This window comes from Spathaspora passalidarum, assembly GCF_000223485.1.
Source record: "Spathaspora passalidarum NRRL Y-27907 unplaced genomic scaffold SPAPAscaffold_6, whole genome shotgun sequence".
In the NCBI taxonomy this organism is placed as follows: domain Eukaryota; kingdom Fungi; phylum Ascomycota; class Pichiomycetes; order Serinales; family Debaryomycetaceae; genus Spathaspora; species Spathaspora passalidarum.
The window spans coordinates 369,673-390,884 of record NW_006767430.1 but is presented as its reverse complement, the minus strand read 5'-3'; the positions used below and the strand labels follow the sequence as shown (position 1 = coordinate 390,884).

The 21,212-nt window shown below is 38.2% G+C and overlaps 10 protein-coding genes across 10 annotated transcripts; 5 read left to right on the top strand and 5 right to left on the bottom strand. All coding sequences in view use genetic code 12, as the record gives it.

Moving 5' to 3' along the window:
* Positions 1–67: 67 nt before the first annotated feature.
* Positions 68–1,511, top strand: SPAPADRAFT_156088 (putative oxidoreductase; the record flags this gene model as incomplete). The annotated part of the gene is made up of 1 exon (XM_007376784.1): positions 68–1,511. One exon carries the CDS (start codon positions 123–125, stop codon positions 1,458–1,460), a length of 1,338 nt encoding a protein of 445 aa, XP_007376846.1.
* Positions 1,512–1,904: 393 nt separating this feature from the next.
* On the top strand, positions 1,905–3,170 carry SPAPADRAFT_52010 (uncharacterized protein; the record flags this gene model as incomplete). The annotated part of the gene is made up of 1 exon (XM_007376783.1): positions 1,905–3,170. The coding sequence occupies one exon, from the start codon at positions 1,905–1,907 to the stop codon at positions 3,168–3,170; it is 1,266 nt and encodes a 421-aa protein (XP_007376845.1).
* Positions 3,171–5,321: 2,151 nt separating this feature from the next.
* Positions 5,322–8,615, top strand: NPR1 (serine/threonine protein kinase; the record flags this gene model as incomplete). Its single annotated transcript, XM_007376781.1, has 2 exons — positions 5,322–5,620; positions 5,711–8,615. The coding sequence occupies 2 exons, from the start codon at positions 5,443–5,445 to the stop codon at positions 7,903–7,905; spliced, it is 2,373 nt and encodes a 790-aa protein (XP_007376843.1).
* Positions 7,958–8,613, bottom strand: MRPL19 (mitochondrial 54S ribosomal protein uL11m; the record flags this gene model as incomplete). The annotated part of the gene is made up of 1 exon (XM_007376782.1): positions 7,958–8,613. The coding sequence occupies one exon, from the start codon at positions 8,571–8,573 to the stop codon at positions 8,142–8,144; it is 432 nt and encodes a 143-aa protein (XP_007376844.1).
* Positions 8,616–8,738: 123 nt separating the features above from the next.
* Positions 8,739–10,088, top strand: SPAPADRAFT_62675 (decapping nuclease; the record flags this gene model as incomplete). The annotated part of the gene is made up of 1 exon (XM_007376780.1): positions 8,739–10,088. One exon carries the CDS (start codon positions 8,762–8,764, stop codon positions 9,935–9,937), a length of 1,176 nt encoding a protein of 391 aa, XP_007376842.1.
* A 1,425-nt stretch (positions 10,089–11,513) lies between these two features.
* CAS5 (Cas5p) lies at positions 11,514–13,282 on the top strand (the record flags this gene model as incomplete). Its single annotated transcript, XM_007376779.1, has 1 exon — positions 11,514–13,282. One exon carries the CDS (start codon positions 12,178–12,180, stop codon positions 13,189–13,191), a length of 1,014 nt encoding a protein of 337 aa, XP_007376841.1.
* Positions 13,260–14,520, bottom strand: AAT22 (Aat22p; the record flags this gene model as incomplete). The annotated part of the gene is made up of 1 exon (XM_007376778.1): positions 13,260–14,520. One exon carries the CDS (start codon positions 14,496–14,498, stop codon positions 13,287–13,289), a length of 1,212 nt encoding a protein of 403 aa, XP_007376840.1.
* Positions 13,260–16,408, bottom strand: SPAPADRAFT_156075 (uncharacterized protein; the record flags this gene model as incomplete). Its single annotated transcript, XM_007376777.1, has 1 exon — positions 13,260–16,408. One exon carries the CDS (start codon positions 16,262–16,264, stop codon positions 14,711–14,713), a length of 1,554 nt encoding a protein of 517 aa, XP_007376839.1.
* A 48-nt stretch (positions 16,409–16,456) lies between these two features.
* SPAPADRAFT_142199 (Nem1-Spo7 phosphatase catalytic subunit) lies at positions 16,457–17,464 on the bottom strand (the record flags this gene model as incomplete). Its single annotated transcript, XM_007376776.1, has 1 exon — positions 16,457–17,464. One exon carries the CDS (start codon positions 17,462–17,464, stop codon positions 16,457–16,459), a length of 1,008 nt encoding a protein of 335 aa, XP_007376838.1.
* Positions 17,465–18,713: 1,249 nt separating this feature from the next.
* On the bottom strand, positions 18,714–20,953 carry SPAPADRAFT_72723 (uncharacterized protein; the record flags this gene model as incomplete). The annotated part of the gene is made up of 1 exon (XM_007376775.1): positions 18,714–20,953. The coding sequence occupies one exon, from the start codon at positions 20,951–20,953 to the stop codon at positions 18,746–18,748; it is 2,208 nt and encodes a 735-aa protein (XP_007376837.1).
* Between the last annotated feature and the right edge of the window lie 259 nt (positions 20,954–21,212).

Below are 21,212 nucleotides of genomic sequence, written 5' to 3'. Positions count from 1 at the left end.
CAGATCTAAAAAAAATTCAATTTTTCAGGTCGACGGTTCGGGGCAAAATTCCATACCCAAAAATAACACTGCGAACTCTTCAGAGAAAGTTGCCATTGAGTTACTAATTATTTATCCACACCATGCCAGTTAATTTCCTTACATCAGTCTTCTTTGAAGGTCCTCAAGTGATTCCATACTGGGAGCAAATAAAGGAATATGGCCCTACTGTTATCCCCATAGGTGTCTCATTAGCGGCCCTTAAATATTACTTCCGTGGTTCCACAAATACCTGGGAACGAGATATGCACGGGAAAGTATTCATCGTCACCGGTGGTACCTCGGGATTAGGTCAACAAATAATATATGAACTAGGAACGCGTGGTGCCCAATTGATTCTTCTTACTCGAAGAACCAATGATGCCTGGCTTGCAGAATATATTGAAGATATGCGTGACAGATGTAACAATCCATTGATATTCGCCGAAGAATGTGATTTGGCTAGTTTATACAGCGTAAGAAAATTTGCCACCTCATGGTTAGATAATACTCCTCCAAGACGATTAGACGGAGTCATTTGTTGTGCTGCCGAATGCATACCTCGAGGTAAACCTAGACAAATCACCACTGATGGGGTTGAACGTCAAATCGGGGTGAATTATCTCGGACATTATCAGTTACTTACACTTATTGCACCTTCACTTAGAGTTCAGCCTCCTGACCGTGATGTCCGTGTTGTCATTGCCACTTGTTCATCTCAAAATTTAGGTGATGTTGATGAACAAGATCTTTTATGGGATAAGAAGCGATATCCTTCAACACAACCTTGGAAAGTATATGGAACATCTAAACTTCTTCTTGGACTATTTGCTCGCGAATTCCAATCGCAATTAATGACATACGAACGTAAAGATCTTACTCCATGTAATGTCAGAGTTAATTTGGTCAACCCGGGTCTTTTAAGATCTCCATCCATGAGAAGAACCCTTTCAATGGGAACTGTATGGGGGTTGATATTATATCTTTTGATGTACCCTATCTGGTGGCTTTGTTTGAAAAGCTTGAATCAAGGGGCCCAGAGTTTCTACTTTGCCTTGTTTGCACCTATGTTAATGAAAATTGATGGTGGTGTGCTGATTCAAGAATGTAAGATTAATACAAAAGTACGTAAGGAATACAGTGACGAAGAGTTATGCAAGCGCGTATTTGAACAGACTGAGAAGTTGATTAAAGAGTTGGAAACAAGAAGTGCAATTGAAAGAAAGAAAAATACGACAAAAGAAGAACAAGAGAAGGAAGGGAAAAAGAAGAGAGATTTAGCGGTTAAACCAACCACTACTGACGAATTGCAACTGAAGTTGGATGTATTAAGAAGTCTGATCGGTAAGGAGTTGCCATTATTTCCTGATGAACTGGCTCTCAAGGCAAGTGGAGTTACAAAGAGTAATGTAAAGAAAAGAGGCGGATCAAAAAAGGCGTAGTTTTTCTATACATTAACCAGGTAATAAATAAAAGGCTCATATAATGTTTGATATTTGATACTGTAATAATTGGACCATATCCTAAAATTATCGACGTGGCTTAGTAATCCAATATACAGGATTACACGAGTGATTTTTTATTTTTTTTTTTAATATCTATCGTCCAATCCTGGAAATGTGACTGTATTGGAATAATCCTTGTCAGGAATAGATGTAAGCCTTGGTTTAACAATGTCGGGTGTTTCTCCTAACTGTGAATATTTTCAATTATACCTAGGCTAGGTAATTCCCCCAGTTCCAATTTATAGTATTATCGCACCGGAAAATTTAGCTCAGATTTAAGATTACAGATTCGCAGCCAATTGTTTTATTCCACTCATGAAAGCATTGCGATATCTTTCGAAACAAATATTACATATTTCACACATAGAGTCACTGGTAATGATGCTGCCAATATCTTCATATGCAAGTGAGAGGGTGAATACAGAAAATGAACAGCACATACAACCAGAAGTGGTGCAAGATAACTACAAAGAACCTTCTAACCAGAAAGTGTGGTCCCTTCTTGACCTACCAGATGAAGTACTCGAGCTTATCACTTCATATCTTAACCAACTTACTGTTCTTGAAATAGGATTAACCAATTCAAGAATGAACAACTTAGCAACTAGAAAACTCTACAGAAATATCTATGTTAACAATGGCCCATCTCCAATTTTGATCGCAAGAACGCTACACACATCGTTTTATATTCAATACACTGTGATTAACAACTTGAAGAACTTTAAACAGATATGTTCCAATCTTAACATGAAGCACATCCACAAAGTTATGTTCTATCTGGATGCAATCTTCCAAGACTTGATTCCCCTTGTCTGTCTTCTATCTACAAAAGTGGTTCTCGAGTTTGAGAACAAAGTCTCTTATGATACCATAGTATTTGATCATTCAGATTTATACATATCGAAAGTATTGAAGGTACCACCTGTATCCATGCCTTGTATTAACAAATTCACAGTTGATTGTTCAACGGATGTTGACCTATCAATATTATTATACTTGCCCAACTTGAAAACAATCGAAATCTCGAAAGCAAATAGTGAAACAATTTCACGATTTGATGCCATTAAGGATATTTCACTTAAAATAAAAAACTTTTCTATTTCCTTGCTTGAGATGGTTGACATAAGATTCATAGAGAAGTTTTTCAAACTTGATCAAATAATATTTTTCCAACTTCATATATGTGAACCAGAGAATTTCAACTATATTTTTAATATGCAGTTACTACTTGTGTTTGTACGAATGAAAAGACTAAAACATTTAGCATTATCAAACTTTCCCTTTGAAACAAATAATATAATCAGTGCAATCCAGAGCGATTTGCAGAGTTTATTTCTACGATTCAATACCGAGTTTGAACAGACTCCATTTTCCGTGCTCCAAGTTATATACAGTCACAAAGCACTTGCAAGGATATGCTTGACAATAGAGGAACCTGTAAATGAATTCTGGAGTTTGCAGGACTTTGGGAGGGTTTACAAGCATGAAAGCACGAAAATTAATGTTGATTGTATGGAAACACTTGATAAATTTCGATTAGCTGTGAAGCATGGGTTATGTCCAAAATTGAATCAAGTTATTTTAAATCAAGGCTACTATTCTGTAGAGAGGTATTCAGATGGATCATCCGACTTTGTCAAATACTAGTTGTTATGGGTAAAAAAAAAATAATAAGGAGAGGTGGCTCTTGACTCTTGAATATCTAAAAATTATTAATATTTTGGCTAGTGGGCTAAATAAGAATGGCTAAAACGGAGGTGGGTGACTGAATTGGGAAAACGCTTTAGTAAATTCATTTGACAATCTGGTGAAAAATCAATGGTTATTTTATTCACCTTGTCTGGAAATTTAGGTTTAGAATATTGGAGTTGAGAGACATACCACCCACTGCGATTCCCAAACCTCATGTTTGCCTCTAGAGTCCTATATTCATTAAGAGTAAACCACTCATGAGTAACTATAATAAATAGATATCATTTCCTTGCGGATATATTTGTCATTTTGTTGAGATACAATTCGAGGACTGCAATGCTTCAAGTTCCATGAATATAGCTTATCATCAAATTTTTGAATACCATTGATTATTATATAGAAAATCTAACAACTTAGGTGTAGATATTTTGTCAAATGGACTACATAGAGTCCATTGTTTACATATAAATTCAAGTACAGCTTCTTGCAATCCAACTCTTTCAATCTTGAATCAACCACAAAGTAGCTGGGAGAACGCCAAGTTGATTTATATGGCCAAGTATAAGTGCGAAAATTTTATCCAGTAAATCAAATAAGGTATACAGAAGAAAGTTATTGTTCAGGAGTTGTATTTTCTCTTCCATCTAATGTTAAAGTGGATTTATACGGAATTGCCGTGGTTTTCAATTTAGGAGGAGAGATTTTGTGGCATGGTTTATCTTTATGTTAGTCCAGTTCTATCATTTTGGATATATCTAATTCTAGGATAGCAATTAGAAATAAAATGCTAGTCAGTACTAGTAATAATACGCTGATATTAAAGATTACGTTGAAAATTGCAACGCTCAAAAGAACTAATACCCGTATCGAGTTCCAATTCGTTTAACATCAAGTTTGTACCAATTCACATGAAAACTAGGCAAATACAATAATGGTATCCTGGAATAGGAACAGGAAACAGAATGTAAAGCATAGAGCTCTGGTTTATATTTGCGTAAGCAAGCATAGTCCTAATGATTTCCTAGAAAAAGTAGACAAAGTTAATGGAAATAGCTGCGAAAAAAAAACAAAAAACAACACATTGTTAGTGCGTTTAATTAAGCAGAACATCAAGGAACTTTGCTACGTTGGTGTTTGAAACAAAGTTTAATTATATTAGTAGATTATTCTTATTTAATTATATGACGTCATATATACACAGTCGCAATGCTTATTACATTCTCTTGTTGTGCCAATTCATCCACAGTCCCAGAAAAATAAAAATGCCTTACAGTTTTTATCCCCCCACTTCCACACCAACAACGTAAATTTCCCAATTTAGGAGACAGGGAAGGAAAACTAGCCACGTAGTGGGGAAGAAATGAGGGGTTGTCACCCCACCCACTATAGCAGGGGCCTAACACAAGAAAAGTCCAAATCAAGGCATTAAATTAAGACTTGAAGCGCATTGCCAATGTCCATTTCAATGACTGGCTTTATATTATGTAAACACTGTGTGGTATGCAGGAACATCGTCGGCTGATTTGTAATGATTGTCGTGATGTCTGCGTGCAAAAAAATTGTCCTCCTCCACCCCCCCTTTTTTTTTGTCTGTTGAGCCGCTCAACCAAATCGACGAAGAAAGCAATAACCGATGGTTTTGAATCAGGTCTTATCTGATTTAATTTATCGAACGATATTGTGTCAGAGAATAGCTGGAAATTACATATTGTAAAGCCTTCCCCGGAAGACAACATCGGCTATATAAATTATAAGATTACATCACGTGCTTATCTTTAAAATAATTTTGACAGTGATTTTGTTTATCTTAAGCAAATTAAATTTGAGTGATTTGCAGATTGATTTTTGTCTTCGGCTTAAAAAAAGAAATGTCTGTAGTGACAATTTTTTTTTGATTCCGTTGCGGAGCGGAGGCAAAACAATAAAAAAAATAATTAAACCTTTTTTTTATTTTTATTTTTTTGGTAGTGGAATTTTCCATGGGCGTTTTTTTTACTCTTCACAATTTCGAGTTTATCTATCAATAATTGGCAGTCATCATTCCAAAAACATTTTTAGGTTTTTACAACCAATCACTTTTACTCACTAATCACACAGTCAGTAACGATCATACTCCGCATCAATCATATATTACATGACAACCAGCTATTAGTTGTCCTCTTTTTGCATATTATACACATATAGAGTTATTCCCAGCCACAATTTCATATTAATTAATTATCCGTCCATGTCCACAACATACAAACAACAACCTCAACAGGTTCAGCCTCAACAACAGCAACAACAACAACAAGCCATGTCATCCTTGACAAGACTATTGCATGAATCTTCGTCGTCCTCACTCAACTCACCGATTGTTTCCAGAAACGTTTCCGAAACTTCCTTGCCTAGTATTGTCGACGGCGGTAAATACAAGACTGCCAGTACAAGTGGAACAATCACTAGCGGAACTGTTACTCCAACTCATGTTATTTCTTCTCCACCTAACTTGAGAGCAAATGGGTCTGGTATATCTATTGACACCAAGAACCGAGTCCCGACGACGGCAATAACCGGTCATACGACCACAGCCCCGACCCCTGTTGTTGTTGCTGCTGCTAGTCCCAAGGTCGTCAACGGATTTGAAGCTCCGTCGGTTAGTGATGTGCCGGTATCATCATCTCCATTCACTCCAACCTCCCCCTTCCACCGCCAGTCTTCAAACTCATTCTCGAGTAACCAAGTGTTTCGGGAAAAGAGCACTTCAAGTCCAAGAGTCATAAAGAACAATTCCGTTAGTCATTCTTCGTTCTATGTTGGTGGTGAGAGTTTATATTCTTCAATTCCTTATTCTGCACCTGGTGGCGGTGCTGGTAGAACCAATAGTATTAGTAATGGCTCGGGTGTGAGTGCTATGAATAGACAAGGGTCCTTCTCGTCTTTGAATGATCAAACTTCCCAATCACATATCCCAAACTTACCTAATGGTCAACCAATTTCCTCCATTCATATTCAATCGCCTCAAGTTAGTTCCTCATCGATTGAAGCAAGATTTATTGTTTCCAAACAGCGTGTCGCTCAGGCTCAACAAGCTCAAGCCGGTCAATTGAGCAGTTCTCAAAAATCAGGGTCACAGTCGGGGTTGTCGTTCTTTTTCAGTCTGAAAGGAAATAAACCAGTCAAGAGAGACTCCTCCCTGACTGATTTAGGTTATTTTTATAATAACTCATACCAAGATGTTAGTGTCATGGCAAGTTCTCCATCATCCTCAATATCTTCCACGGAATCGACCAATTCTGCCAGTTTAACAAAGCATAGTTCCATGGCTAATCTAAAACGATTTTTCAAGAAATCAAGCTCAAGTGCTGCCATTGCCGTTCCACAACTGAACTTGACAAGATCAATGAACATGTCAAGTAGTGTCAACAGTACCAATGGATCATATATGGGTAATTCATTTGGAAGTATAACTGCTAGTAGTTCCAATGCTTCTATTTCACAATCTCCTGGAGTCGCCAGCACTTCAATAACAAGATCATCTACACTACAAAACAAGATCAATTATCATGAAAGAAGAACTTCAGTCTCAACTTTAATTGGTCAACAACCAACATTACCATTTTCTAAGAGATATAGTAAATTTGGTGAAAGTTTAGGTGCTGGTGCTGGAGGTGCTGTCAGATTGGTCTCGAGATTAAGTGATGGTAGAACTTTTGCTGTCAAGGAATTCCGTTCAAAGTACCAAACTGAAACTAAAAGGGATTACGCCAAGAAAATCACCGGTGAATATTGTATTGGTCTGACATTGAAGCATCCAAATATTATTGAAACAGTTGAAATTTGTTATGAGAACGAGCGTATTTTACAAGTTATGGAATATTGTGATTTTGATTTGTTTGCCATTGTTATGTCGGGCAAGATGTCCCGAAAAGAAATCAACTGTTGCTTTAAACAGGTGTTGAGTGGGATCCATTATTTACATTCCATGGGTTTAGCTCATCGTGATTTGAAATTGGATAATTGTGTGATTGATCTGAGAGGTATTGTCAAAATTATTGATTTTGGAAGTGCTGTGGTTTTCTCATACCCATTCACAAAAACATTGATTGAATCACAAGGAATTGTAGGGTCTGATCCTTACTTAGCCCCCGAAGTCTGCGTGTTTAACAAGTATGATCCAAGACCTGTTGATGTGTGGTCAGCTGCTATTATTTACTGTTGTATGATCTTGAAGAAGTTCCCTTGGAAGGTACCTAAGTTGAGTGATTCCAGTTTCAGATTGTTTGCTAGCAGGGCTACTAAGGACAGTGAATATGCACCACTTGCAGAAATGTTGAAAAAGACTCCTCAAGATCAAGATGTCACTGTGGAAAAATCAAACAGTCTCAATGATATAACCGAAGATGAAGAGCATGTATCTGAAGAACAACAAGATCATACTTCGTCAGAAACTGGAGCCAACAGATTATTATTGGCTCTTCCTGAAGATTGTCGTCCCTTGATTGGTAGAATGGTGGAATTGGCACCGGCATGTAGAATAACCATGGATGAAGTGTTTAATGATGAATGGTTAAGTTCTGTGGGGATGTGTACCGTGGAAGAGAAGAGTGAGGGTGGATATAGAGTTGTTGGATGTGATGATCATACGCATACCCAGGTGGATCAAAGTAAGGCCCATATTGCTGCTTTTGATAAAAATAAGAAAAAGTGAGTGTTGGGGGTCCATATCATGTACTTGTATATTTTGTAAAAAAAAAAAAATTGATAGACGTTGCAACTGGTTACTGTAGAACATTACTTTACTACGACAGTAAAATTTCATGATATTATTTATGCACTATGTACAAGATAACAACTAATTGTGTCTCTGCTCTCTCCTCATTACTATCCCTATGACTTCAAGCACTTTCGCTCACTTCAGCTCGGCTTTGCTACACGAAAGTTCGTTTATGGCACCACTTTAATCCCGACTGCCTTAGCAGTACTGATAACACTGCCGACAATTGCTTTCATGTCAGTATCCACATGTCTTTCGTCAGTCTTTTTGATCTTGGCAATTTCATAAACATGCTTCAAACTGACTTCACCCACGCTTTGCTTGCCGGTTTCACCGGCACCCTTGGATATACCGGCAGCCTTGAACAATAACCAACTAGTTGGAGGTGACTTCATTTCAAACGTGAATGTACGATCTGGCTTGACACGGAGCACTACGGGAATAGGTGTGTCTGGAATATAGTGGGCAGTTCTGGCGTTGAATTCCTTACAGAAATCTATGGCTTTGACACCCTTGGAACCTAAGGCTGGACCAACTGGTGGAGCAGGTGCTGCTTTTCCAGCACCGACTATTAACTTTATAAGAGCTGGTTTAGCTGACATTGTGTGGGTGTATATGTTAAAATGATAAATATGTCTGTCGATAATCAATCGTTAATCTGGAAAATTTTTGTTCGGGTTGATGATTTTGTGCAGTTCACACGACCTTGTGGATAATGCATGGAAAATGAAAACGAAAAATATTGAGATGTGATTGCAGCTGCTGTCAAGTGATAGGGTTATAGAACAGCATGATCAAGACACTTCCTTTAAATAGTCGTGCAAAAACGACAACTTTAAAACAACCAAGGGAGTTGTTCAGCTACGCTCGTGACATCGATGGTGAATACGTCTACGATGACGAATCTGTGCAACTGGCCATTTCGTATTACTACCTTCCGGACTCCGCCGTTGATTCCCGCCTTGACTTACAATCAGGGTATTCCAAGTTTAAAAAGATCCCCGAAGAGCAAAATGTTGCCGATTTCACAAGTTATTTAACTGCAATCCAAAAGCATGAAGAAAGTTCTGGTGAAAAGGTTCAAGGGGATATTGTTACCTTCAGAGGAGTCATGACCAAGATTCTCGCCCTTCCTTTTAACATTAATGAGCCCTTTGATTTGAATATTGTTCCGTTTGACGGACAATTGTTTATGAATGTTGATGTTAATATTGAGACAAATAGACGAGAACAACGTGAGGCAGAGTTACGTAATAATAACCCCCCTGACAAGTACGAGTATCTCAAGAAATGTGAATTCAGTGGATACAAGTTTGAAACCATAGCCACCTTGCCTCGACCATGGGCAGATTGTTCCCGATCAGAGATTGAGAAAAGACCAAAAAAGATGGTTAACAATTACGAGCAGCACTTGTCGGTAATCAAGACCGGAATCGGCAATGTCAAGCTTGTCCTTGCTGGAGAAATAGACTGTGTCTGGGATTACCTTCCTGATGACAACAAGCATACACTCGATCATTATGTCGAGTTAAAGACTTCTCGCATAATTGAAACCAATGGGAACGTAGTTACCTTTGAGAAGAAGTTGTTCAAGACATGGTGCCAATGCTTCCTCATGGGAGTCCGTTACATAATATACGGATTCCGAGATGACGATTTGTGTTTACGTAATGTTGAAGTCTTCAAGACTGATGAAGTTCCATTGCTTATAAAGAACAACCCATTGACGGCAGAAAGTAAGAATAAGGTTAATTGCGTTGGTGCGTTGAAATGGTATGGCGCAGTGTTGGAATGGCTAAATACGGAAATTGACAAGAATGACACCAGCAAGAGTTATAGACTTAGTTACGATCCGGGAAGCAAGAGTTTCTCGTTATTGGAGTTAATGAGTGATGACAATCAGAGATTAAGAAATGGTGAGATATTGACGAAGGAGTTTAAAAAGTGGAGAGAGGGTCTTGTGTAATTGTATAACTAAATCAAGGTAAATCACACTATAACGGTTTAAAAATATTTTATTTTACAGCCTGTCTCTTTTACCGAATGATGCAAGTAATACTTTGCAACTAAAAATTTATTTGTGCATGGGCACTTTTACAATTTAATACTTTATTGAGTAATTTCTGGCCCACCCCCAGCAACAAAGCCAAAAGTAGAAATTAGTCTAGCATACATATAACTCTTGGCCATTTGACCCCTATATTGATCTACAAAATGGTTTGCAACAGATCACGGGCTGAGCCTGGCCAAGAGCAAGTCATGCGCGAAATACGGAAACTTTACAACGATGGTGGGCTGGGCGATTGACGGGAATGGGCATATTATTTGATGGTTCCATAGTTAAAGTTCCCAAAAAATACGAGAAAGAACACAGAAATTTAATCTCCAACAAAGAAAAAAAGAAATGGGAATCTGCACTTCTGACGCGTCTAATTCTGTTATTTAACTTAATTGAGATAAATGGGAAAATATTTTTTTTTCTCGGCTTGCACGAAACAGTAGAAATTGGGTCAGAAATCGAAAGTCGGGGCGAGGTCATGAATCTAATATACCAAATGTGGTCATATGAGCATTGGAGCCGATTCCCTAAAAAAGTTTGACATGTGTTGGAATATACACCCGCACTATTTCATCTTGTAAATTCATTGTCAAGACTTGAGCGTGTGCCCCAAGCTAATTTAGTGTAAATCACTTGCATGAAAAATAAAAATAAGAACAATTATTTAAAAAAACTGACAATTCAATAAAAAGGTAAAAAAATTTTCTGAGTCAAGAATAAAGAGACCCATACGAGTTTTTTTTTTGTAACTGCGGTTGATTGTTGCTGTGTAGACAGACAATTGTGCATGGGTGAATTGTAGTTTTAAACTTAAATTAGAATTAAAAATTTTAACCTTTTGCATTTTCACTTGGGGTACTTCGTCTGATGCAACTACTACACCAGACACGTCTGTCCTTTTTTTTTCTTGCTGCACATTAACACCACAACACAAATAAACACAAAAAAACTCACAACTTAAAAAAAGACCAGACATTCTTTTTTTTTTTCACCCTTACGTAAAACACACACACATTTTTTTTCATAACATCTTTCCTTTTTACAACACACTTACCACTTTCATTCGTTCATTAGGGAGGTTTTAAGCACGTTTTACTCATATCAAGACACTTTTGCATGGACATCTACATATAGAACATTCGCTCACCTTTCCGTACCATAGCATCCTATTTTTATAGCTTCATTAGCATATCCCTTACTCTCAACTCAAATTGTTTATCGTTTTACACCAACACGTACTTTTACAGTACTAACCACTTCACCACATCGCATATATACACATATACATAATGGAGAAATATCTAATAAGTTCACCACCACAGCAACTATCACAACAATTTGACAACGATACGTTCCAATTAGGTTACGATTATGACCAAGCTATAGCTAACCAATCACAAACACAGCAAGAATACACCAGAACAGATACCGACGAAGATGAAGACGACTTGGTTGTTCCTGTATCAAACAACAACAACAACAATAGCAGCAACAACATGATGAATGACACCTCCGTTCAGTTTTCTCTGTTTGTCCATTTAGATTCAATCAATGCAAACTTGATGGAGGTTGGTAGTCGACCAGGACATTCCCGAAACTTTTCCTTTGATGACGACCCAGAAAATTCGTTTCTCGAACCAAAATCATTCCATCAATCGACCTTGTCCATGGTTTCTATCAATCAAGATCCTCCTAGCATGTCCCACCAAAACGGTAATTCCATATCGTTTCCCCTGATACCACAGTCCACCTCCACCTCCACCATGTATTCCATGGACTCAATACCGCAATTGACTTCATCCACATCCAACCAGTCATTAGCTGAATCACCAAATTCGTTGCAACCAAATAGCCAGTTCCAAAACCACATACATAACCACATACACCACCATCCACATGGAGTAATGGCCACTCCTCGAAGAGCAGGACGCAAGAAATCATCGTCAATTTCCTCAGCTGCTCCTTTCTCAACCCCATTAAACACTTCACATATAATGCAATCACCAATAGTAACAAACACCACCAGTAAAATCACAAAGACTCCCCATTTTAAACCAAGTCATGCTCGATCGAGATCTCGCGTTTCTGTTGATTTAAAGAATAGTGCCAACCCTTTCTATACTCCTTCACAACAACTGTTTTTATCAATGGCCGAAGACAGTGGAACACCTTTGTTAACACCCACTGCCAGTTCCAAACGAAGTACAAGAATAAGACCAAGTTCATCAGGCACATTCTTTAGTCCGTTGTCCAGCAACACTAGTACCACCATTCAGTCTAGTACCTTGGATAGGATTGAGATACCCGAAGATGATGCCTTGAAACAATTACGCAAAGCTAGATCATTTAGCAGTCTTCTGAAAAGAAAACTGCAACAGCAGTACCCTCAACAACAGTCGCAACTGGAGCCCCAGCATCTGATGATATTTGGTGAAGATTTATCCATTCGCCTCGAACAAGATCTCAATCCTTCGGAAACCCTTGAATCAACATCCTCATCTACACCAGGCGTGTTTTATAATGACATGCCTGGGTCCAGTATCAATTATGAAGCATCACTACGATCATTACTGGTTCCAAGCAGTGCTACTAGTTCCACGGCAGCCCTGGGAATTGATTTACTTCTGCCACAATTTGATAATTCTCGACCATCACCCTACCCACAAGTAAACAAGTCATTCTCGAGAAGTTTAACTGGTTCCAATTCGTTTATAAAGTCATACCCTGCATCTATTGATCTTGCCACGATCGCAAATTCTCATTACCAGGTCACAAATGGAGGATTACTTCCACCCATGGCAACATTCACCGTTCAACATAATGATGAAGATTCCGATGAGGAGCAACAACTTCCAAGGCATTCTGAGTCCGATGAAGACGACACCACGGTGACATTACCCATCCCACAGGATCTTCAGATTACTATACCAGTAGTGAGGAACAATCGTTCAGAAAAGAATGACAAGGTTGATCCGAAAAAGAAGCACAAGTGTCCTATTTGTGAATCAAGATTCCAGAGACCTGAGCATGTAAAGAGACACATGAAGAGTCATTCATCAGAGAAACCATTTCAGTGTGAGGAACCTGATTGTGGAAAACGATTCAATAGAAAGGACAACTTAAAGGCGCATTTGAAGAAGATTCATGGAAAGCAGGTGTGAACTTTATCACATTTACAGACACTCAAAAGACATTAGCTTTTCAATGCGTATTTTACAGTCATATATAGTTTAAGATATTAGATCATTTATTCAACTTAACTAGTAGCTCTAACAACCTCGTCAATGGCTTTACAGAAATAATCGACGTTCTCTTCATTCAAACCAGCAATATTAACTCTACCCATGCTGGTTGAATAAACGTTATGTTTTTCAATCAATCTGTTGTTTTGTTCTTCAGTCAACCCACTGAACCAAAACAATCCAGTTTGTTCCACGACATTAGACCAGTCTCCTGGAGTGGCCAACTTGGTTAACTTGTCAAACACCAACTGTCTCATATGTTGCATTCTATCTCTTACATTTCTCACATCTTGGTTCCATTCTTGCAACAATTTTGGATCCTCGAAGATAATGCTGGCCAATCTGGCACCATAAGCTGGTGCAAATGAGCATTCGTGTCTAAACATGGCAGTCAAGGTAGATTGCGCATGAGGGACATAAGTCTTGTCTTGAACTACAACGTGAACACAACCAACACGTTCACTGTACAATCCCATATTCTTGGAGAACGATTGGCAAACAACAAAATCGAGTCCTTCATTGTACATATGTCTGATTGGGAATGCATCCACATCTTTATCACCCGAGGCGAAACCTTGGTAGGCGATATCCAACATGGGGAGCAACTCGCGGCTCTTCATGATTTGCGTGATTTGGACCCATTGATCATGGGTGAAGTCAGCCCCGGTAGGGTTGTGACAACATGCTTGCAACAAGAATATAGTATTTTTTGGTGCAGATTCCAATGCTTGGATACAACTTTCAAAGTCGAGGGTCTTTTTAGCTTCGTCGTAGTAGGTGAATGTTTTGACTGTACTTCCTACATGTTCAATCATAGGAATGTAGTTTTGCCAAGCAGGTAAACCCAAATAGTAGTTTTTGTACCCGGCTTCTTTGTAAACCAAGAGACCCATATGGATAGCACCGGTTCCGGAAATAGTTTGTAAACTGGCAATTTTGCCTTGGCTGGCAATTTCTTCACCAAAGATAACTCGTTGGGCACCACGGACAAATGAAGGAATACCAGACATTTGAGTGTAGTTGTGTCCTGGATCGTTTTCGTGCAAGTGCTGTTTGGCCTTGGCAATCAGCGGGAATAAATATGATCCACCTAATGAATCCTTGTAAACCCCGATAGCTACTTCAATCTTGTTAGCGGAGGTATCATTGGCATAAGCGTTCATGGTCTTCATGATTGGATCGGGTTCTTCACGAGTAAGTGAAGCAAATTTACTAGTAACAGTCATGGTGTGTAAAAGTCTATGGAATAAGGTCTATAAAGTCTGAAACAACGTTTTTGAAACTCCCACTTGCTATTTATACAAAACTGTGGGATTTGTCAACTGTGTAATAAAAAATTTTGCAAACACCGTCGCCTACCGATGCGGCTCAGTGTCTCAAAAAATTATCATCGCCGGCAAATGCCGTTCAGTCCCCTTATTATTTCTGCGCCGCACTATCATTTCCCTCCGCCAGCTATAATTTCTTGACAAACTGCAAGTAAATCTTCCGCCTTCTCCGGGTTGAACACCTTGTAGGTAGTCGCAGCGACGTATTTGGTATTGTTGACTAACACTTGTTTCATTCCCGTTTCGGAATTGTCTTGGAGGTCCAATTGTGGAAGTAATTGACGTAGAAACTCGGTTAATTCTTTGGTATGTTCAACATAAGGACTAATTTTCTTGTCTTCTACCATTTGGTTTAATACCGCAATTGCTTTGAGTTTCTCAAGAATAACTTCAATCGAGATAGTACTAGGGATTGGAGATACTGCATTCTGGATTAATTTAGGCATGAGTGGAGAATGTTCGTCGACAGTTTGTAGGAGTGAATATTGAATTTCTTGGGTGTTGTCGTATTCACCAACTACTTCCCAGATCAGATCTAATCGTTTAGCGACTTCCTGATCTAGGTTTATAATCTTCTTTAGGAATCGAATTTGTAAATTAGTTACTTCTTGATAATAGTTGGCTTGGTCTAATGCTAGTTTCGTCATCTGGTCTAATACAAACTGATGATTTAAAACATACTTGACATTGTCTTTATTCAATATTTTGGTCAACAGGTGAACAGCTTGGATTTGTACCATATCAAAGAATTCATCACGGAAGAACAGCATGAAAAAATCAGCCATGCTCATATTTGATTGAATTTTATTAATTACTTGTTTGTAGGACTCTTCGCTAGTGATTTCATTTCCAATTGCAATAAAACATCCAGCATTGACATATTTGTCTTTGTTCCATAATTGTCCAATAGCTTTCAAAAGACACTCGGAAGTTGATAATTCACTAATTAAGACGAATAATTTCCGTTTAACGCTTTGCCTGTCATTTTCGATACGAGGAATAATGTCAACAATTGTTTCGAATGAATCGATTCCTGGCTCTAGCATTCCAAGAAGCTCACATATTGTGGAAGCGATTTCTTCGTCGCAATGTATAAGATAGTTAGTACATTTTTTGATAAATCTGCAATCGTTCTCTTGTAATAATTGCCCATCTAATAATTCAAGAATTGCATCAAATAAATCAGCAGCTTCGTCAACATAGTCCTCTTCAATCAATCCATATAACTTGTCCTTGATATTCAATTGTTGGAAATATTCGAGATATTGTTGTTTGCGTTCCGTTTCATACCAGAATTGGGACAACAAGATTCCTACTCGTTCACAATTGGTCAACACATTTAGCCAAAATTGGTTGATAGCTGTAGTATCCTTGGTAAAGAAATCCCGATTGGTATCACTGTTTGCTAGTAAGTTTACCACGACTCTCGTTGTATCATTGTATAATTCTCTATATGATTGATTATATATATCTTGGTCTGATTCATTCTCATTCTCAGTATCATCTTTGGTGATCAATTTATCGAATTTGTTTACTAATGCTGGAAGATTCTGTTGAAGCTCTGGTGCTTCTCGATTAGCTGGTTCACGAAGGAGATCTCCCAATGCGCGGAGAGAGCTGTTGAGCTCTTTTTCGTTGAGAATATTTTCAATCAATTGATTCATTCTGGTCTGGTTCTGATGGTTGATGGGTTGAATTTTCTGATCAAAAAATTTTGGATCTTGTTGTCAATCAACTTTGTTGATCCTTTAAGCCACCTGGTAGATTTTGTACACATCTAAAAATAATCATTGTTTACATATCCTTTTCACTACTACTATTACATGTATTATCCATTTATTTCTATCTAAACTCTATTACATTTCAAATAACTTTTCTCCCGATTTTAATCCTAAAATAAACCTTACATCGATACAAAGACTTAAACTATGCAACATGGGCAACAAGTTTAACAAGTCTCTGTCAGTTTGATCATTAACCCATCCTTCTATAGTGACGGCATTTTGTTCATGCAATGAATAACTTATAGGCGAATTATCTAAAATCAAGACATTTTTCAACTCTTCGTCTTTTATGAATTTGGAAAGATCTTTAATGTACCCCACACCTGGGCGATAAGTACAGTCATTTCTATAGTATCGCTTGGTAAATACTTTTGGCAGGAAAGGCATGTCTTCTGCACTGGTATATTTGTGCTTTTGCTTGCGAGAATCAATTAAGTCTGATTCGAGCCAATTGATTATGGGATCAGCATATTCTTTAACACTGGCAGTAAAGATTTGTAATTCAAACCATTTGGAAATTTCCTGAAGAAAATAATCACAATAAGGTCGTTTATGAACATAATATAATGAGCTGATGTTGTTTAGAGTTATTTCAATCATTTTGGAATGGGATGATGTGAAGGATCTTGGTGATCCCTTGGAAAGGGAGTGAATTAAGGTTTCGTCTAAATCAAGAATAAGAATCTTTTTCCGTCTGCGACGTTCAGGGTTTCTTGAAAGTGGGTAAAGTCGTTGTGGTGGTGGAATGAGATATTTTGATGTGGATGTGGGAGATTTGATTGTGTTGGCTATTATGGTTTGTTGCTTTAAAAATTCAGTTTGCTCGTCATAGTCCTCGGTATCGGACGGTGGTGTGGGTTGTTTTGCCGGGATCTCTCGTGTTACTAGTGGGTCTTCCTCTAGTAGTTCTTGTTGTTGTTGTTCCTGCTTGTTGGTTTTTATTTTCTTTGTCTTTGCGACTAAGCCCAATTGTTGTGCTATTACTGTAAAGGGATATGTAATCACTGTCCAACAAAACAATCCTGGTTTGATGATGAGATAGTTGGGAAAGAAGAAGAGTATATCGTAAACAGTAGTCATGACTATGTAAAACACCAGTACTGGTATGTCATTCTTTTCTTGCTGTTGATCTTGTTGTTTCTCCTTCACCAAGTTTATTGAGTCATCAAACTCAAGCTCTTCCTCCTCTAGTTCTTCCAAGTCATCCGATATGTGTTCTTGTTGTGATTCGCCCTTTTCTTTTTGTTGCTCTTCTTCTTCCACCTCTTCTTCTTCTTCTTCTTCCTCCTCTTCTTCCTCCTCTATTATGGTGTCATCTATGATAGGTTCGTATGTGGATTTCCTAGGGATAATGTTGTCTATTGAACTAACGAGGATCTTGATTGAATTCATTTGGGGTGGGGATGTGTAGATGAATGGTGGTATGTGCTGGAATAATCTAACCTTGATGTAGTGGAATAAATATAGCCGTTGTTGTCAAGACAAAAGATACCAGAGAATTGATATACTTTCTTCCAAAGCAACGTGTAGATTTCTGATTTTGAGCCTACCTAAAAAAAAATATGATTTTACGACATGTGGTTGTTACTGTTTTTGTTGTGCAATGCGCAAACTAAAGAAGAAAAAAAGTGGCAATGTCGTTCGCGGGAGAGTGACAGTCAGCTGCTAGTGGGGGATTGTGCGGAAAAACATGGTACAATGTCGTTGTTGTGATAAATGTCGCGATTGGCTTCGTAACTGGCCCACCTAAAAATAAAACTTGTTGGGTGCGAAAAAAAGAAATGTTAGATGCAACAGCAGGCAATCGATTTTACGACTGACACTCCAACAGCAAACAGCAACGCAAGTGAAAGGTAAATAAACATTATTGCTGTTGTTTTTGTTTACTCAAGATTGTCATAAGACATATTTCAATCGCGACACAAATATTAATGCATGACCTGATCCATATTTTATCCCTAGGTGCATCCCCCATGAATTCCAGCTTTAGCTGCTTTTGTTGGCTTGGCTCCCCCACCCAAATTCTTGAATTTTTTGGGTCGTTGAATTTTTTTTTTTTTGTACAACCAATCTTTTGATTTCTTTTTTTTTTCCGAACGTTCCCATAAAGCCGAGGGACAAATCTGTAAAAACTAACGCATGCTCCTGTGGTTTAACGTATTGGCTGTGGTTAAGCAGATCTGCCAAATCTGAACTGTAAAAGGTACGGCTTGATCAAGTCTCAGCCAAGTGTTTTCTACAAACGTTACAATCTACTAGCAAAATTTTCTTGATTCGGGCACATTTGCAGCCTAAGTTTTTTTTTTTTTTTTTTTTTTTTTCACATGGGAAATTTTATCTATGTATTAATTTCTATACTTTCTATTTCTTGGTAGCATTATTAATGAAATTCTGAAACATGTTCGTTATATATGACACATTACTGTTTATTCTATGGTAATCATCACTTAAAATGGCATTGGTTAATTTCTTCAAATCAACAAGATTCTCCGGTATTACTTCATCATATTCGTCTTCTTGCCTCGTATCTTCGTCTTCAAACTCTTCGTCTTCTTCATCATCTTCATACCCACTGTTTTCATCCTCAACTACTTGTGTGTCAATTCGGAAATTCTTCAGTAAATTGATTCGAACATCCCTCATAACTTTAGCATCAAAATCATGCATGACGTCCCCGTCTATAATCTCCTCCTCCTCCTCTTCTTCTTCTTCCTCTGGCTTAATTAACTTCAACTGGTTCGTGTTATAACTCTTGCAATACTTGCACTTCAACCCAAGGACATGGTAACTACAATTGCTCTTCCCCTTGCAATCATTACAACTGATAATGCATCGCCAGGCATTGTACGGTGGTGGCAATGGACTTTGCATAACTTCTTGGTCTAGTAACCTGAATTGAGTTTCCACATTAACAATTGTCTTTTTGCAAATTGGACACTTATAACTATGTGTGATTAATTCATCATAACAATGCTGATGGATTGAATGGCCACACTTCATAAACACAACCTTTTGAACCAGAGTGAATAAATATTCATTACAAATGGTACAATTACAATGAGTGGTGTTGGTGACACATTTATGTTTATCGTGAAGATCAATCGAAAGACAGACATTACAAGTGTCACAATGAAAATAGTCCTTGCCTATACCAAGTCCCAAACGGCAAATTCCACATTTATCACAATGATAAATATCTTTATTGGGATCATTATCATAAAGGACACATTTGCGACAGAAATAATTGGCAAGTTCTTGTTCACAGTTAATACAATAGTTTGTGTCGGGCACTTGTGGGGTTTGACAATGCATACATAAGATATGCTTCACTTCATTTCGAATCAATTTATGGTCGGTAATTTCATTATCATGACAGAATCTACAAGGATACCATTTAAGACATGTAGGGCATTCAACTTTACAGTTGCGGTGGTAATGGGGACATCCTAGGGTGGTATTGAATGGTGGGTCATTGTAACTGGGGACAGTATCTTCAGCAGTAAGGACAACATTGTCCTCGTCTTCATCTTCATCTTCGCCTTCATCTTCCATGTCCTCATCCTCTTGGGCTTCTTCTTGTTCTTCTTCGTCCTCTTCGGCTAAATTGTCTAAACCATCACCTCCGTTAATAACCAACGTTTGCTTTCTTAATGGACGTAGCAATTGCTTATTCTCCTGTGATAACTTCTCGTTGACATATTTGTAATAATTCCCCATCATTAACTTGGTCACCAACTTATTCTTTGACTTTTCATCAATGTTATCCAATTTTTGAATTCGTTGAATCTTATTCCGCAACACACCTTCTTCTCCGAAATCATTGATGGAATTCAATTCAGTCAACTCTTTAACTTCTTCAACGGTTAACCCGTCAACGTCACTAGTTACTGATGTGCCTTCCCCACTATCTTCAGATAAATCTCGAAACAATTTCCTCTTTCTCTTACGAAACAGGGCCATGGACAGTCCCGTGCGTGTCAGCATCTCCGGTTTAACAATTTCACTGATTAACGGTTGACTCTTGTGAACGATTTCCCCTACACCCACGGGCTCAATCTCTTCCTCGTCTAGCGGTTCCTCGTCGTATTCACTCTCGTCTTCAGCAGGCAAGAATATCGTTTCGTGGATCATATCAGTCAACGGTTGCAATCTGTCAATGGCAGTAGTGATATTGACCCCCAATTTCAAGTCATTAAGAAACTTGTTCATTTGGATACGTGTAGACAACACAGTCTTTATACTATCCAACATAGTCTCGTCATCCTCCTCTTTTCCTTGACTGGACTCCCCAGCATCACGTCGATAAGAACTGGCATAATTGAATACATACTTTGAAAATTCCTTCAGAAAATCCTGAATTCTCAGAAACTCAAAATTTGGCATTTGAATTAGCGATTCCCCCCATGAGGAAATCGACGTGATGTTGGGTAAGTTTAGTTTCCCAATCTGGTCCAAATCGGCTGTCATCAGGTCGATGGATGAGTCACTTAATGAATCGTCACTGTTGCGGTCGTCGACGGGAATAGTTTTGTGAACATGTCTATGTGATGAGTCTATGCTTGTTGTCATGGTGGGAAGGGGGGGGGGGATTGTGTTTGATCTGGGGTTCTGTTCTTCTTTCGTCTATCTTCTGGTCAACGGTGAGAGCGTGTAAAACTCAGTACTAATGATGTGTAAAGGTTTTAATGTATAAGTTGTTGCTTTTTTGAATGTGTTTCCACGGACTGTCCCTTGTTGTTGCAAGAAATTGGAAATCAACTGGTTGGGGGGGTGTAAATCAATTCGTATTGTGGGTCTTTTTCTGTGTGAACTGAGTATTAAAAAATTC